A 12,445-nucleotide genomic window follows, 5' to 3' on the forward strand; every position below is an offset into this window, starting at 1 on the left:
GATTGAAGGTTGACCCGCTCAATCCAGCCACCTGCTGTCCCGAGAATAGCGAAATTGCCACAGGCACTAATTGCACAAGCCTATCAGATTGACAATACATAACACCAATTTAAGTTTGAAAGACAGAAAGTGAAAATTCTAGTATTTCTAAAAGGAGATTTCTATTTACCCCTAAGATACCAAGGGTCCTTGAACCACAACACTGAAAGGATCCACGATTTAGGTTATTGCAAAGAATTGCATGAAATTTGTACATCTATTTGAACATATTTCAAAGATATAATTCAGTTGTATTCTTTAATCTAGGAACTGCCAATGATTCCATCTGTTTCCAAGGAACTCAATTATGTGTGACAGGCAAACAATAGTCCTAGTTAACCCATCGATCGAGGGGTCATTATTCCAAAAACCAGATTGTGACAATTAACAAAGGTACCACACCTATCAAGACAAAAAGCCTAGTTTTCTCTAGGTAATTGCATGTAACAAGTCAGGAGCAAGTAAGACATTCAGTTCCATTTCTAACCTTGACCGGTGTTGGATTTTCAGGGCATGGTTTGAGGATATGCTCTCCAAGAACAAAGTTCTGAAGTCTCCAGACATACGCTGCTGCTGAATCCATGTGGCATGTAACCACATTACACCAATCACGCTCCCTAATTTCAGCTGCATTTTTGTAGATAAAAAAACACATTAAGAGATATCTCAAAGAAAAAAACACAAGTCACAGGAGAATCAACTTTCTTTTCTTCAAGATGCAAGTTAAAAGAGATTATAGCTTCACTAGATATTACAAAGGGCCAAGATAATTTAGAAGGAAATCAACAGAAAAAGTAGTTTACACTTTTTGCCAACCCAAATTAAAGACCATAGATCTGTCTGGAGATTAATTAGTTAAGTGTTCAATAGTTCAAACATCATGTCATTGCAAATATGATTCGAGGATTAGAGAACTATAAAAGAACATCTACAAATAAGTAATAGACCGCAACAGATAATTAAAGTACCACAATCGAATGCAATAACAGGCTTCAATTTCAGCTCTTCCTCCTGCACGGTCCATAAAAAAGAATGAAAGCAAAAGTTATTACGTCCAATTTCCAAAACATCAAATAACACATGTAGCGTTCTATCAAACTTGGAAACAGTGAGAAAAAAAGCAGCTCAATATGCACCAGATGATAAGGTCAACTGACACAAATCCATCCAGAACACGAAATGACCATGAAAAACTTTAGAAATGTCTACCAGGGAAAGCCTCAAGGTATACCTTTAATCGGAGTTTTTTGGCTCGTTTGGATATGTGTCTTTGAGAAAGCTCTCTGCTTTGTTGCTCCTGATAACTCAATTAGTGGAAGTAAACTCAGTCATCATCTTATAAAAACACCTATTGGGGGCCATTCAAAACCATAAGTTGAAAGGCAAGTCTACTTGACACTAAAGAAAAACAATCCAATCATAGACAATAAAACAGTATTATCTGTTTCTGCCCTTAAAAATATGAGAAAGACATGCACCAAGAAAGAATTGGTAGGAAAAGAAAAATGGTAAAGCAAGTAACAAAAATAGTTCTCCACCAAAGTAGCTTTGTCCAAGGTCCAGGGGAAACAGAAAAATATTAATAAGTTGAAAAAAAAAATATACTTTTTAAACGAACCTAATACAAGAGGAAAACTATGATTAATTAATTGCTTTGATCAACTAAAACAACCTATTCATCATTGCATAATTCTAAAATCTTTTGCATTTACCAATTAAAACAAACATACATATGCTCAAGGGGAACCCCTTTCCTATCTTCAGGATTGTGGGGTGGCAAAATCAATAGTTGATCTCTTTAGAATTCGTTCATTGTAGACCAGTAAAAGGCTGTACATGTGATTACTACATATATTTTTGCTATTTGCTTTATCTACATGGGTGCTCATTAGTCCCAACAGAGGAATGTTTCCAAATTTGTCTAACCTGGACGATGGAGAATAGGCGGAAGGCACGATCCTGGCCAGCAGACAAAATGTGTCGCCCGTTGGAGTAAAATCTAGAACAAGGAGAAATCAGAAAATGATTATGAGACACACCCATGACACGCCTTTGTTGAAGTCCACCATAAAAGCACTCTTTAGAAGAACACAATCATTCATCACTTTAGAGATATGAGGAATGGCAGAAATTTATCAACAAGTTGAAATTATAAAAAAAAAATCACCAGATTGAAAGGTATTAGTTAGTTACTCCAATGATGAATAAACAATGTTTCGAAACCAAGAAGCAATCATAAGGTCTATGGGATAATGGAGGAAAACAACTTGAAATATATAATCGAGATCATTTAAAGGTAGGGAAGTCGAAGTTAACTACCTGATACAAAGCGGAGGGGCACTATGCCCACTGCGAAAGCGTAAAAGACGAGGATCACCATCATTGGTGTCAAAAATCCACATCTGTAAAAGTAGGAAACATTAGAAAAACCAAGCACTTGGGCAAGTGGGCACATAAAAAGTTTGGGAGGTAAAAAATATGAGAGGTGTATAATATTACCTTAACTGAGTTATCCGCTGATGCACTCATTAGGACAGGTTCATTTGCAAAAAAGTGCAATGAAATTATTGAACTGTCATGAGCATCCCTAATGACAGACTGAAGCCTCCTTTTCTTCAGATTCCATATACTTATGACACCAAATGAACCCCCTGATGCTAGGAGGGGCTGCCCATCTAACACAACAGAAGAAACAAACATACATAAGAACACAAAACTACACAACTCTCATTAGCTATAAGAGACCAGAATGACCAACAACCAATTGTAATCTTACAAAACAAGGAAATGGCTGGACAATCCACTAGCTTCCTACACTTATGATTGAGCAGACAACATCTGATCTGCTTAATGTATTAATTGTAAAACATGAAATTGTAAAAATAACATGGTATATCGAGCAACTGTTAACTCCAACAAACTGCAATGGTGCGACCCTATTTGATATTATTACACTTGCAGGAAAACAGGAAGTCACAACTGATAAAACTCCAAACTACCCAGAACTAACAGTCAACTGATGATAAAAAGCGCTCCTACATTTGATATAATAGTTACAAGACCTTAGTGTTTACCTGTACTGAAAGACAAAGCAGTGACAGCACCTCTTGAGGAGTGCTCAAATGTGACAACCTCTTCATCCATTTTGATATTATGAACATGAATCTTTCCGTCCGCACAACCAATGGCAACGACATCTAGGGCAGGGGATGAAACACAACTACAGACAGCTGAATTCCATCCCTTAAACTCATACACAATTTTCTTAGTATTTATGTTCCACAGTTGCAGAGAACCCTCTTCGCTCCCTATAAGAACCTATACACACAATTCCAAATAAGAGAAAGATGCGGAGATGATATATGATGACGAACACAAAGAGTATGCAAGTAGAGAAGCTTAAGAAAGGAAACAGGAGAGAAGTTAAAAACAATATAAAAAAAAATCCCATAACAGATATGACAGGGTTATCTTAGAGATCAAGTAGGAGGACTCACCTTGTTTAAATAGGTATCTGGATGAACAATACAACTAGGGGTAAAGTTTGCACCAAGCTTGACATGCCCAATTGGAGCTAGATTTTCTTCAATTCCTTTGAATGCCCATATAAACATATTTCCTTCTACGTCGAGACTAAGGATGTGTTCTCCAAACAACAGTAACAAGTCAACCTTTGCAACATGTCTGCTCCAAGTTGCTACCTGCCAGAAGATCCCAAGAACTCCGACTATGAAAACTGCAAGCCATAGTCAGAATGAAAGACTAACTATTCCTAACCAGGCCAGGGGCTTAAACAAGGCAAGCATTAATGCATTAAGATTTTTCTAGAATTTCGAAAAATCAAAAGCCATGACCTATACTTATCAACACTGCACCCTCCAATGTTGCAGGTGAGACGAAGTCCCAAAACAACAGAAAGTAAATCACAGACGCGATTTTGTTCCGATTAAGTTTCAGGAATCACACAACTAAAAATCCAGCTTTACAAGGGTGTACCTGATGAGCACGCTTGAAGACGGCGATCTCATTTCCAAACGCAGCAAACGTGTAATCACGGAAAGAAGCCAGAGCTCTTATTTTCTTGGGGAGCTGAGGACCTTCAGTACAGATAACAACAAACATGATACCGACAATTGACCTAAATTCAAACGATGAAACAACATCGAACTAAACCATCATCTGAACATCGAACTAAACTTGATCCTAAACGCAGAAAACCTAATGTTAGCATGTGATACTCTAAACAAGTAAATTTAGTACCCTGTTGCATATCATGATTCCGCAATACGAGAAACCCAAAATTCAAAAGCTCAAACCTTTTTTAAAACAAACATTAGATTCCAGAAGAACAAAAACTTACCGATGATGACTAAATTCAGCTTGGCACACTGAAAGCAAACAAAAAAGCAATGAAATTAAACAAAGCAAACCAAAAACACGAAAACCCAAAATAGTTGAAGACAAGAAAAAGCCATCCTTACATTGTATATCTGAAAAGCTTTGCCGACGCTAACAGTCACGAAGGTCTCCGTCCCCAATCGCTGTATGGAGAACGGAACTTTGCTCGTTATATACCCAATAGCTCTAAAGGGTTCGAAAATCCCCATCTTTTTCCTTGATGAAAGCAAGTTTAGGGTTTTAGAAAGAGAAGAAGGAGATGAAAAAAAGGGATACAATTTAGGTTTAGGGATTTAGCTTTAGGGTTTTAGGAAGATATGAGAGAGAGGAGGAGGCTGAGGGGAGACAAACGAAACCTCCTCGAGACAAACCTCTTTTTGTTTTCAACAACAACAACCCTAATTAAAAGTTATTAATCTTATTATTATTATCATCATCATTACGGAAAATTTCCAAAACCTCAAAATGCTTTAGTTTTTTATTTTTGCTTTTTGATTTTTGACTTTTGATTTTTAGATTTTATAAGTTTATAAATTTAAAAAAATTGTAACTTTTGATTTTTAGTTGATTTTATTTTCATAAAATAGATTTCCGGATTTTTTAAAAAATCGAATTTTAAAAAATTTATTATCAGTTTTTTTTTCTTCAGAAAATCTCTTCTCATTTAACACCTTAAATTTTTAAAATACATCCAATTCAAACCATTGTTCTTCATAAAGCCAAAAATCACAATTTTCTGAAAAAAAAAATTATAATCTTTATAAATTTTTCAATTTGTTAACTTTAATTAAAATAGATTTTAAATTTGAGTTTATAATGTCAACACATCTAATTTTCTCTAACTTTCAAATTACATTCTATTTTTTTTTTATAAAAACCTTAAATATGTATTATGAGAAAAACCTAACTATGAATTATTTGAAACCTAGATTTTACATTGATAATCTATACACATAATCTCCCTCATCTACCATTAAAATGTTGGATACAGAGAAGAAAAAAATAACAGTAGGCAAAACCAAAGAATTTGAATGTATAAAAAGTTTGCATTCAATCATTTCAATATTTAAATGTCAAATGTGAAACATATACACAAAATATGAGAAAAAGAGTTGTATTACTTATTAATATACAAAATGTGTTATATCAAAATAGATAAAAAATCATTAACATAATGTTTTGTAACTCTAGTATATAAATAGATACTGACATTTTATATATTTTTTACTTTGTAATTTGGTTAATTTACTATTAATGAACCCAATTTAGATTTTGTTATTAATTAGTTATAATTTTAATTAAACATAACTGAAATGGAAATGCATCGTAATTGTACCGAATAAAATCAACTAATCTTAAATAACCATTTGGTCAATTTTTAAAATCCGAAATAATTAAATCCGAATTAACCGTAATTGATGAATAAATCGAACTGAACCCTACCCACAAGCCTCGAAGAGCTCAACTACACGATGTTTATTAGTTAACTTATCGAACACTGTGTCGTTTTAAATACGAGACCAATAATGGAACAGCGTGTAGTTCATCATTCAGGAAATAAAATAGCAGAGAGAGGGGGAAGCTATCTCTGCATTGAGTTTGCACATTTTTTTTTTTGCCTTAGCAATGGGGGACGCTGCTCTTTGGGAAGAAATCGAACTCTCTGAGAGGTGCTTCTGAGAATTTTTTTTTTGTCTTTCATCTGCTTTTTTCTTTCCCTTAAACCAGCTGATTGCGTTTGCTGCAATACTAAACTTGATTATGCATTTGGGTAGGAGGAAAATTTTGTAGAAATCGCCCAGAATCTTCCATGATTTCTCCGATCCTTTCTTTGTAATTAGTTTCCATGTTGATTTCCGGTTGATGGGTAGAAGGAAAATTGCGATAGCAAATCTCCGTGGTTGGCTGTTTTGATTGAGGAATTTTCCCGAGAAAAAAAAAATACTCAATTCAGTCTCTCGGCTTTATTATCTGTTCTTGAAACGCGAGTAATTATTTTGGGCTTCCTCGAAAATTTCCAGATTCTGCTAAAAAAAAGTACACAACAAGGATGAAGGACTTTCTTTTTACAGGGCACTTAGCTCAGTTGGTTTGGTTTCAGTGTCGATTAAAGATTCTTCTTTGAAGCTTTTAGACAATACACTACAGTGTTTTATTTGCAAGATCACAGGTTTAATGTATAAAAATCTGAGATTTTTGTGTTTCTGTATGTAAAGCTGTTGCTTATGTGTAGGATATTTTCTTCTCTGTATCCAAATGTGCTGAAAACGCATAAGTTATCCTCATTTAGAGCAGGGTATTGTATGTTAAACCTGGAGAAAGGTCTTAGAATTCGAACCAGTGTAAAGTCTTGAGTTTTAGTTTTCTTTTTAATTCTGGAATGAACTTCTTGGAGTGTTGACTTCGATGATCCCTTTGTTTCTTTTGTCTCGACTATGCGTAGCTACCTTGTATGCTCTATGTATGAAGAGGCCGCATCGTCTTCTTCCTCCATTCTTAAACGGATGTATGACAACATTCAAGCGGTATCCAAGGGAGCTATTGTTGAAAGCCAGTTGCATGACATGTTGACGTCTGCTGGCATGGTTTTCGTTCAATCTTTGCATGGACTCGGCAGGTATTCACGAGCATTTCATTTCGGATTTACAGGAGAACGATTTACTTTGTACATATTGTTTCATGGACTACTGTTTAGATGTTGGGAGACACTTTAGAGTTGAGTGTGCTTGTTATAGTTACTGATTTTTTACGACTTGATTATGTGATATCTTTTCACAACAAATTCCATTTTCACGCAGGACAGAGGAGATTGTGAACGAGTTGAGAGATGCGTTTGGTGCTGTTGCAACTATTCCTGCTCAAGTGCTTCTCACTGGGTATAGCTTGTTCTGTTTTTTCCATCTCATATCAGCTTTAATGAATGCAAAGCTGAGATCTTGGTTTTTACCTCTATGTGAGCAGTATAGGGTTTGAACAGTTCTCAAAAGTAGGAATAACTATGATTGTAACAAGCTGTAAGAGACTAAAGTGGTAGAGCAAGATAAGGAAATTAAACTCAAAACAACTTCTGTTCACTTCTGTATAGCAGGTTCCTCATTCCATACATTGACATCCAGAAACAAACAGGATTTATCTGTCAAACTTCACCATATTGGAAGTTACATGAATTTTGATTCCAGTACCTTACAGGTGGAGTAGATGTAAAATATTTTTTTCAAGCTAAACTTCAATGTGAGCCTTATTGTATAACTCGGGTGGGTCTTCGGATCTGCCACATACCGCAATTTATGTCTAATCCTCGAGCTGGTTACTGCATTTCATTTTCTTATACGATTACATGGTTACACCTTACTAAGTTACTATAGATCACTGAACTTTGTTGGCGGGTGGTATCCTCTTGTTGTCTATCAGCATATGTCTTCAAATCGCAAGTAGTTCGCACTCAGGAATACGGGAAATGCTTGAGGAGTTCCTTAGCAAATGGGTTTACGAGGATGGGCACTATATCCTTAACGATGCTGATGCAAGCACAAGCTTCGTTAAAGGATTTGATGGGAAAATATTCTTGGACGTCAATGACTATATGGAAGTTGTTGAGCTGTATACCTTGACTGTTCTTGGAAAGATTTCAGAAGATGTGGACCTAGCCATCTCATGGCTCGAGAAAGCTGCACTGCCCGAGGAAAGAAGACAGGTAACTGATGTCACACCATGTTCATTCCTCGTTACAATGTAACAGCTCGGTTCCAAACTTCTCTGTTAACTCGGATAATCAGTTCTGAAGTAACATATTTTCTTCAACCATCTGTTTCAGGAGCTTTCCAGAAGATTGCATTCTTTGTTATCCCTCAAGACCACAAACATTTCACAAGGCTCACCATTGTTGCAAGCTAAGCAAGAGGCTAGCTCTTTTGTGGAAGATCCAGTTGCGTCCAAGGAATCTTGTGACGCAGAGAACAAAAAACGCCTTCCAAATGAAGGGAAGAACGACATTTACACACTCCTCAAGCTCTCGAAGCAACACAAACCATCTCTTTGGTCATCTCGACCTCTAAACCTCAATCTTGGCAATACCCAGTTGACAATATCCAAGGGAAAAATCACCATAACCCTTGTCGTCTTCATCATCTGTTATGCTCTGAGGAGGAAACGGGTCGCTCTGATGAGGTAAAATCGTCTTTCTGTAAGCAATTCTCATCGAGTCATGCACTGAATAACTCGTTATTTTTATTCTCTCGGTTCAGGGCGCTCGGTAGAAAAATGGGATCGATGAAAAAAGCGTTATTAGATTTCTGGCAGCTCGCGTTTTCTTACCAGGTGAACCCTCTCGCGGCTGTTCAACCGCTCCCTAACCGCAGAACGTGAGACAGTTATCGCCAAGATTCTACTCGAAATCGTGAACTCGAAAAGGAAAGAAAAAAAGAGTTACTCTGAAAAACAAGCACAATGTTGAGGGATATGTGATTTTGAATCTTCCTCAAAGTAGGGAGAAGTGGCTGAAAAATGTTTGTATCCTCATCTTTTGTGGTAAAAGTAAAACAATAAGAGAATCTCTCCTACGAGGTTCCGAACTATTGAATAAACAATTTTCGTAACTTGATTTTACATGAAATAATATATAACTAATAACAGAATTTCTCCAGATGTTTATTTACAGGAAGTTGTAACTAAACTTGTGTAACTGCAGTCAAAGATGCCATGGAAAAAAACAAAAAACTGTGGTCAAAGACAGAAATCTGAATCAACATTGAATTTGATATATAAATATGATTTTTTTAAAACAAAAAACCGAACCGAAGATTTAAAATAACCAAAAAACCGAGAATTATTTAGAAAATAAATATTTTTCTCGATAAGAACCGAATTTGGAAAACAAAATCGAATATTCTAACACAGAAAAACTAAAGCCGAAAACAACCAAACCAAATTCGTCTCGAATTGAATTCAAACCCGAACCCAAACCAACACCGAAACCCGAAATGTTAACCATTATAGAACCGGGCAGGGAAAAAGGATATAGCTGTGGATGACTAAAAAAAACACAAAAACATGACAGAAGACAGGAGACAAAAAAAAAACAGGTCAGAGTCAAAAGAGAATAACTCTCAAGTTGTGTAATGGTTTTGCTAATATTAGCAGATTTCAACGCTTGCATTCAAACCCCAACGAAGCATGTTAATATATACACACCAACTCCATTAGACAGAAAGCCAGTGGAAAGGAAGAAAAAGAAAAAACCAGACAAGAACCACTTCAAGAAGAGAGGAAGGGGAAGAAGAAGAAGAAGAAGAAACATTGGGAGAAGGCTATGAAGAGAGAAATGGTGAGAAAGAACACAGAGAGAAGAGAAGAAGGCATCGCAGTAGCGATTGATCGAGACAAAGGAAGCCAAAACGCTTTGAAATGGGCGATCGATAACCTTATAACCCGAGCCCAGACCCTTACTCTTGTTCATGTCAGAGTCAAACACGTTCCTACTCCTCCCTTCTCGGGTAAATGACCACAGCGAAAACCTCTGTTTCAGAAATGGTGTTTAGTTCAAATCATCAAAATATGCTGTACCGATTTGTTTAGGGAGATCCCGCCCTAAAAATGAACTTCATCGAGAGAATCTGTGTACCTTTTAAGAGGTTGTCTGATCTGTAATGTTCTGTTTGTTTGTTTGTTTTTGCAGGATCCACACCTAGTGCTAAGCATGGGGACGACGTGAAGGATTTGTTTCTTCCATTCCGCTGCTTTTGCGCCCGAAAGGATGTGGGTTTTTCGCTCCATCTTGCTTCTTACCACCATATCTTCACTTCCTGCTCTCTTTGTTTCTGCAGAATGATTTGAGGGTTAATTTTTCCTGAAACAGATAAACTGCGAAGACGTCATCTTGGACGACGTCGATGCATCTAAAGGTTTAATCAACTACGTGACTGAGAACACGATTGAAACTCTAGTACTCGGTGCATCTAAGACCAATCTATTAAGGTAGTTTTTCAAAAGCTAACTAGTTTTCCAGATTGAGCTAAGAGAAAAAATGTAATATTTCTTTTCTCGAAACTGCCTCTCAAACATGGTCAATCGTGAAAACTAAAAGGTAGTTTGGAAAATTATGTTTCCTAACCAAAAGGAATGGAAAAAAAGTCACAAGAATAAGCCATATTTGGTCCTTCCTGAGGTTTTATACAGAGAAATGCTCTGATGACAATAATCTAAAAGACTATATATAACCCAAACTGCATTATGTTCCCTTTGACAGGAGGTTTAAAGCACCAGATGTCCCAAGCTCAGTCATGAAAGGGGCACCAAATTTCTGTACAGTATATGTAATTTCTAGAGGGAAAATCTCGTCAGCAAGACCAGCTACATGTTCACCTCCGAGACCCCTAGTACCACAACAACAATTACAGACTCAGCCTAGAAACAGGGCCGACATTGGCTACCCCAAGCCTTACACTAATGCTAGAGGTTCGGTTCTTTGACATTATCGGGATTTAGTTTCCAACTTGTGCCATTACCTTCACCGGTAAAAGCAAAAGAGACAAAAAAAATAATAATAAAGGGTTTACATTGCTACATGATCTAAGTTATTTTCATATGGCAGCTGATAGGAGACAACAAGCACCGCAAAGAATGCAGGATGAGATGGAGATCAGGTGTGTTACCGATAACCTAATTCATTTGTATCTCCTTTCTAATGCTTGTCGACTTCATAATCAATGATGGGATTAGCAACCCGAAAAGGTGAAACCGATAATATAACCACATTATGAGTGTCTGAAAGAGTTTCTAAGTGGTGCAATGTGTATATATCAGCCTTCCCATTCATTTGAATTGAGAATCTCTACAAGTTTCTTTGTGGGTCATTGTGTAAATCATCTGCTGTCACCTATCACCATATGCTACTACCTACCCATCCAAGACATATTAAACCACGCTGAATTGGATTATTGATGGACTAACTAGTTAACGACCAACTGCAATAGGTCTGTATTCAGCAGAAGGGGATATGAAGGCACTTACCAGCCCTTAATAATGGATTCCGACATATCATTTGTGAGCAGTGGAAGACCGAGCGTGGATCAGATGTTTCCGGCCTTTTCTGACAATCTGGATGTTGGATTGACTTCCATTCAGCTCTCAAACTGCAGCTCTGAGTTCGATGAAGGCAGATGGAGCAGATCGGGATTAACTCCCACCCGACTCTCAACAAGCTCTGAGTTCGAAGACAACAAACGCGGCAAACCCATATTGACTCCAACCCGGCTCTCAACAAGCTCTGAGATTGAAGACAACAGATGGGGCAAACCACCCGTTTTCACTCCGACCCGACTCTCAACCAGCTCTGACCATGAAGACAACAGATGGAGCAAAGCTGGAATAACTCCGACCCAGCTCTCAACCAGCTCCGAGTGCGAAGACAACAGGTTGAGCTTCACTGCATCCTACACTTCTGAAAACCAATCAATAGATCTCTCGTCATATCCAGAATTCTCGTCAAGCTCGCTAGAAAGCGGGGCAGTCTCATGGTCAATCCAGAGCCTGGTAAGGATATGCAGAGCTCAGAGCATTATTTTTAGTTTGTACTGGCCTGCAATAAGGAAGGATTATTTATTAATTTAAAATCTGACAGGATGAGGTTGAAGCTGAGATGAGAAGGCTGAAACTGGAGCTCAAGCAGACAACAGACATGTACAGCAATGTCTGCAAGGAAGCAGTCGCTGCAAAGAAGAAGGTAGTCTTTTGCTAAGATTTACAACTTCTTTACCAGTCCAAACGGTCATTTCATTGTGCAGGAAGAAAAAAAACGTAAAAGAAGTTCACAACCAAAGCATGGCAGAACTGTCTTCTTATCTGTACCCAGCATAAAATCTGATTTGTATCTTTCCAGGCTACAGAGTTACACCAATGGAAAGAAGAGAAGACTCAGAAACTAGAAGAGGTAAGACTTGCCAAAGAAGCAGCACTAGCATTGGCTGAGAGTGAGAAGTCAAAGTGCAGAGCAGCCATAGAGGCTGGGGGG

General features: G+C 37.3%; 3 protein-coding genes and 1 long non-coding RNA gene across 7 annotated transcripts in view; 2 read left to right on the plus strand and 2 right to left on the minus strand.

The window, feature by feature from the left end:
- Positions 1-4,805, minus strand: part of LOC104815310 (U3 small nucleolar RNA-associated protein 21 homolog) — an 8,367-nt gene extending 3,562 nt beyond the window's left edge. The window contains exons 1-12 of the mRNA XM_010543657.1: positions 4,521-4,805; positions 4,400-4,427; positions 4,036-4,136; positions 3,537-3,740; positions 3,114-3,357; positions 2,539-2,714; positions 2,359-2,441; positions 1,966-2,038; positions 1,271-1,336; positions 1,008-1,050; positions 527-666; positions 15-80 (exon numbers count right to left, since the gene is read on the minus strand). Of these exons, the coding sequence (XP_010541959.1) occupies positions 15-80; positions 527-666; positions 1,008-1,050; positions 1,271-1,336; positions 1,966-2,038; positions 2,359-2,441; positions 2,539-2,714; positions 3,114-3,357; positions 3,537-3,740; positions 4,036-4,136; positions 4,400-4,427; positions 4,521-4,646 (1,350 nt within the window). The 5' untranslated portion in view covers positions 4,647-4,805. The remainder of the gene's footprint in view (positions 1-14; positions 81-526; positions 667-1,007; positions 1,051-1,270; positions 1,337-1,965; positions 2,039-2,358; positions 2,442-2,538; positions 2,715-3,113; positions 3,358-3,536; positions 3,741-4,035; positions 4,137-4,399; positions 4,428-4,520) is intronic.
- A 1,231-nt stretch (positions 4,806-6,036) lies between these two features.
- On the plus strand, positions 6,037-9,032 carry LOC104815311. 2 transcript variants are annotated; one of them, XM_010543658.1, is made up of 6 exons: positions 6,037-6,107; positions 6,881-7,054; positions 7,236-7,313; positions 7,849-8,131; positions 8,252-8,604; positions 8,682-9,032. In XM_010543658.1, exons 1-6 carry the CDS (start codon positions 6,064-6,066, stop codon positions 8,800-8,802), a joined length of 1,053 nt encoding a protein of 350 aa, XP_010541960.1. In that variant the 5' UTR covers positions 6,037-6,063; the 3' UTR covers positions 8,803-9,032. The 2 variants fall into 2 exon arrangements, with proteins under 2 accessions (XP_010541960.1, XP_010541961.1); XM_010543659.2 differs by lacking the exon at positions 6,037-6,107 and having other exon boundaries at positions 6,940-7,054; positions 7,241-7,313.
- A 537-nt stretch (positions 9,033-9,569) lies between these two features.
- Positions 9,570-12,445, minus strand: part of LOC104815312 — a 6,264-nt gene continuing 3,388 nt past the window's right edge. For all 3 annotated transcript variants that reach the window (XR_002024264.1, XR_002024263.1, XR_002024262.1), the window contains 3 exons: positions 11,446-12,013; positions 10,058-10,253; positions 9,570-9,952 (listed from right to left, as the gene is read on the minus strand). This is a non-coding gene — a long non-coding RNA (uncharacterized LOC104815312). The remainder of the gene's footprint in view (positions 9,953-10,057; positions 10,254-11,445; positions 12,014-12,445) is intronic.
- The window catches only part of LOC104815432 (U-box domain-containing protein 52), a 4,519-nt gene continuing 1,809 nt past the window's right edge, over positions 9,736-12,445 (plus strand). The window contains exons 1-8 of the mRNA XM_019202741.1: positions 9,736-9,929; positions 10,112-10,191; positions 10,292-10,410; positions 10,682-10,890; positions 11,027-11,078; positions 11,409-11,967; positions 12,056-12,157; positions 12,314-12,436. Coding sequence (XP_019058286.1) covers positions 9,746-9,929; positions 10,112-10,191; positions 10,292-10,410; positions 10,682-10,890; positions 11,027-11,078; positions 11,409-11,967; positions 12,056-12,157; positions 12,314-12,436 — 1,428 coding nt within the window. The 5' untranslated portion in view covers positions 9,736-9,745. The remainder of the gene's footprint in view (positions 9,930-10,111; positions 10,192-10,291; positions 10,411-10,681; positions 10,891-11,026; positions 11,079-11,408; positions 11,968-12,055; positions 12,158-12,313; positions 12,437-12,445) is intronic.

This window comes from Tarenaya hassleriana, unplaced genomic scaffold (assembly GCF_000463585.1).
Source record: "Tarenaya hassleriana unplaced genomic scaffold, ASM46358v1 Cleome23, whole genome shotgun sequence".
Classification (NCBI taxonomy): Eukaryota; Viridiplantae; Streptophyta; class Magnoliopsida; order Brassicales; family Cleomaceae; genus Tarenaya; species Tarenaya hassleriana.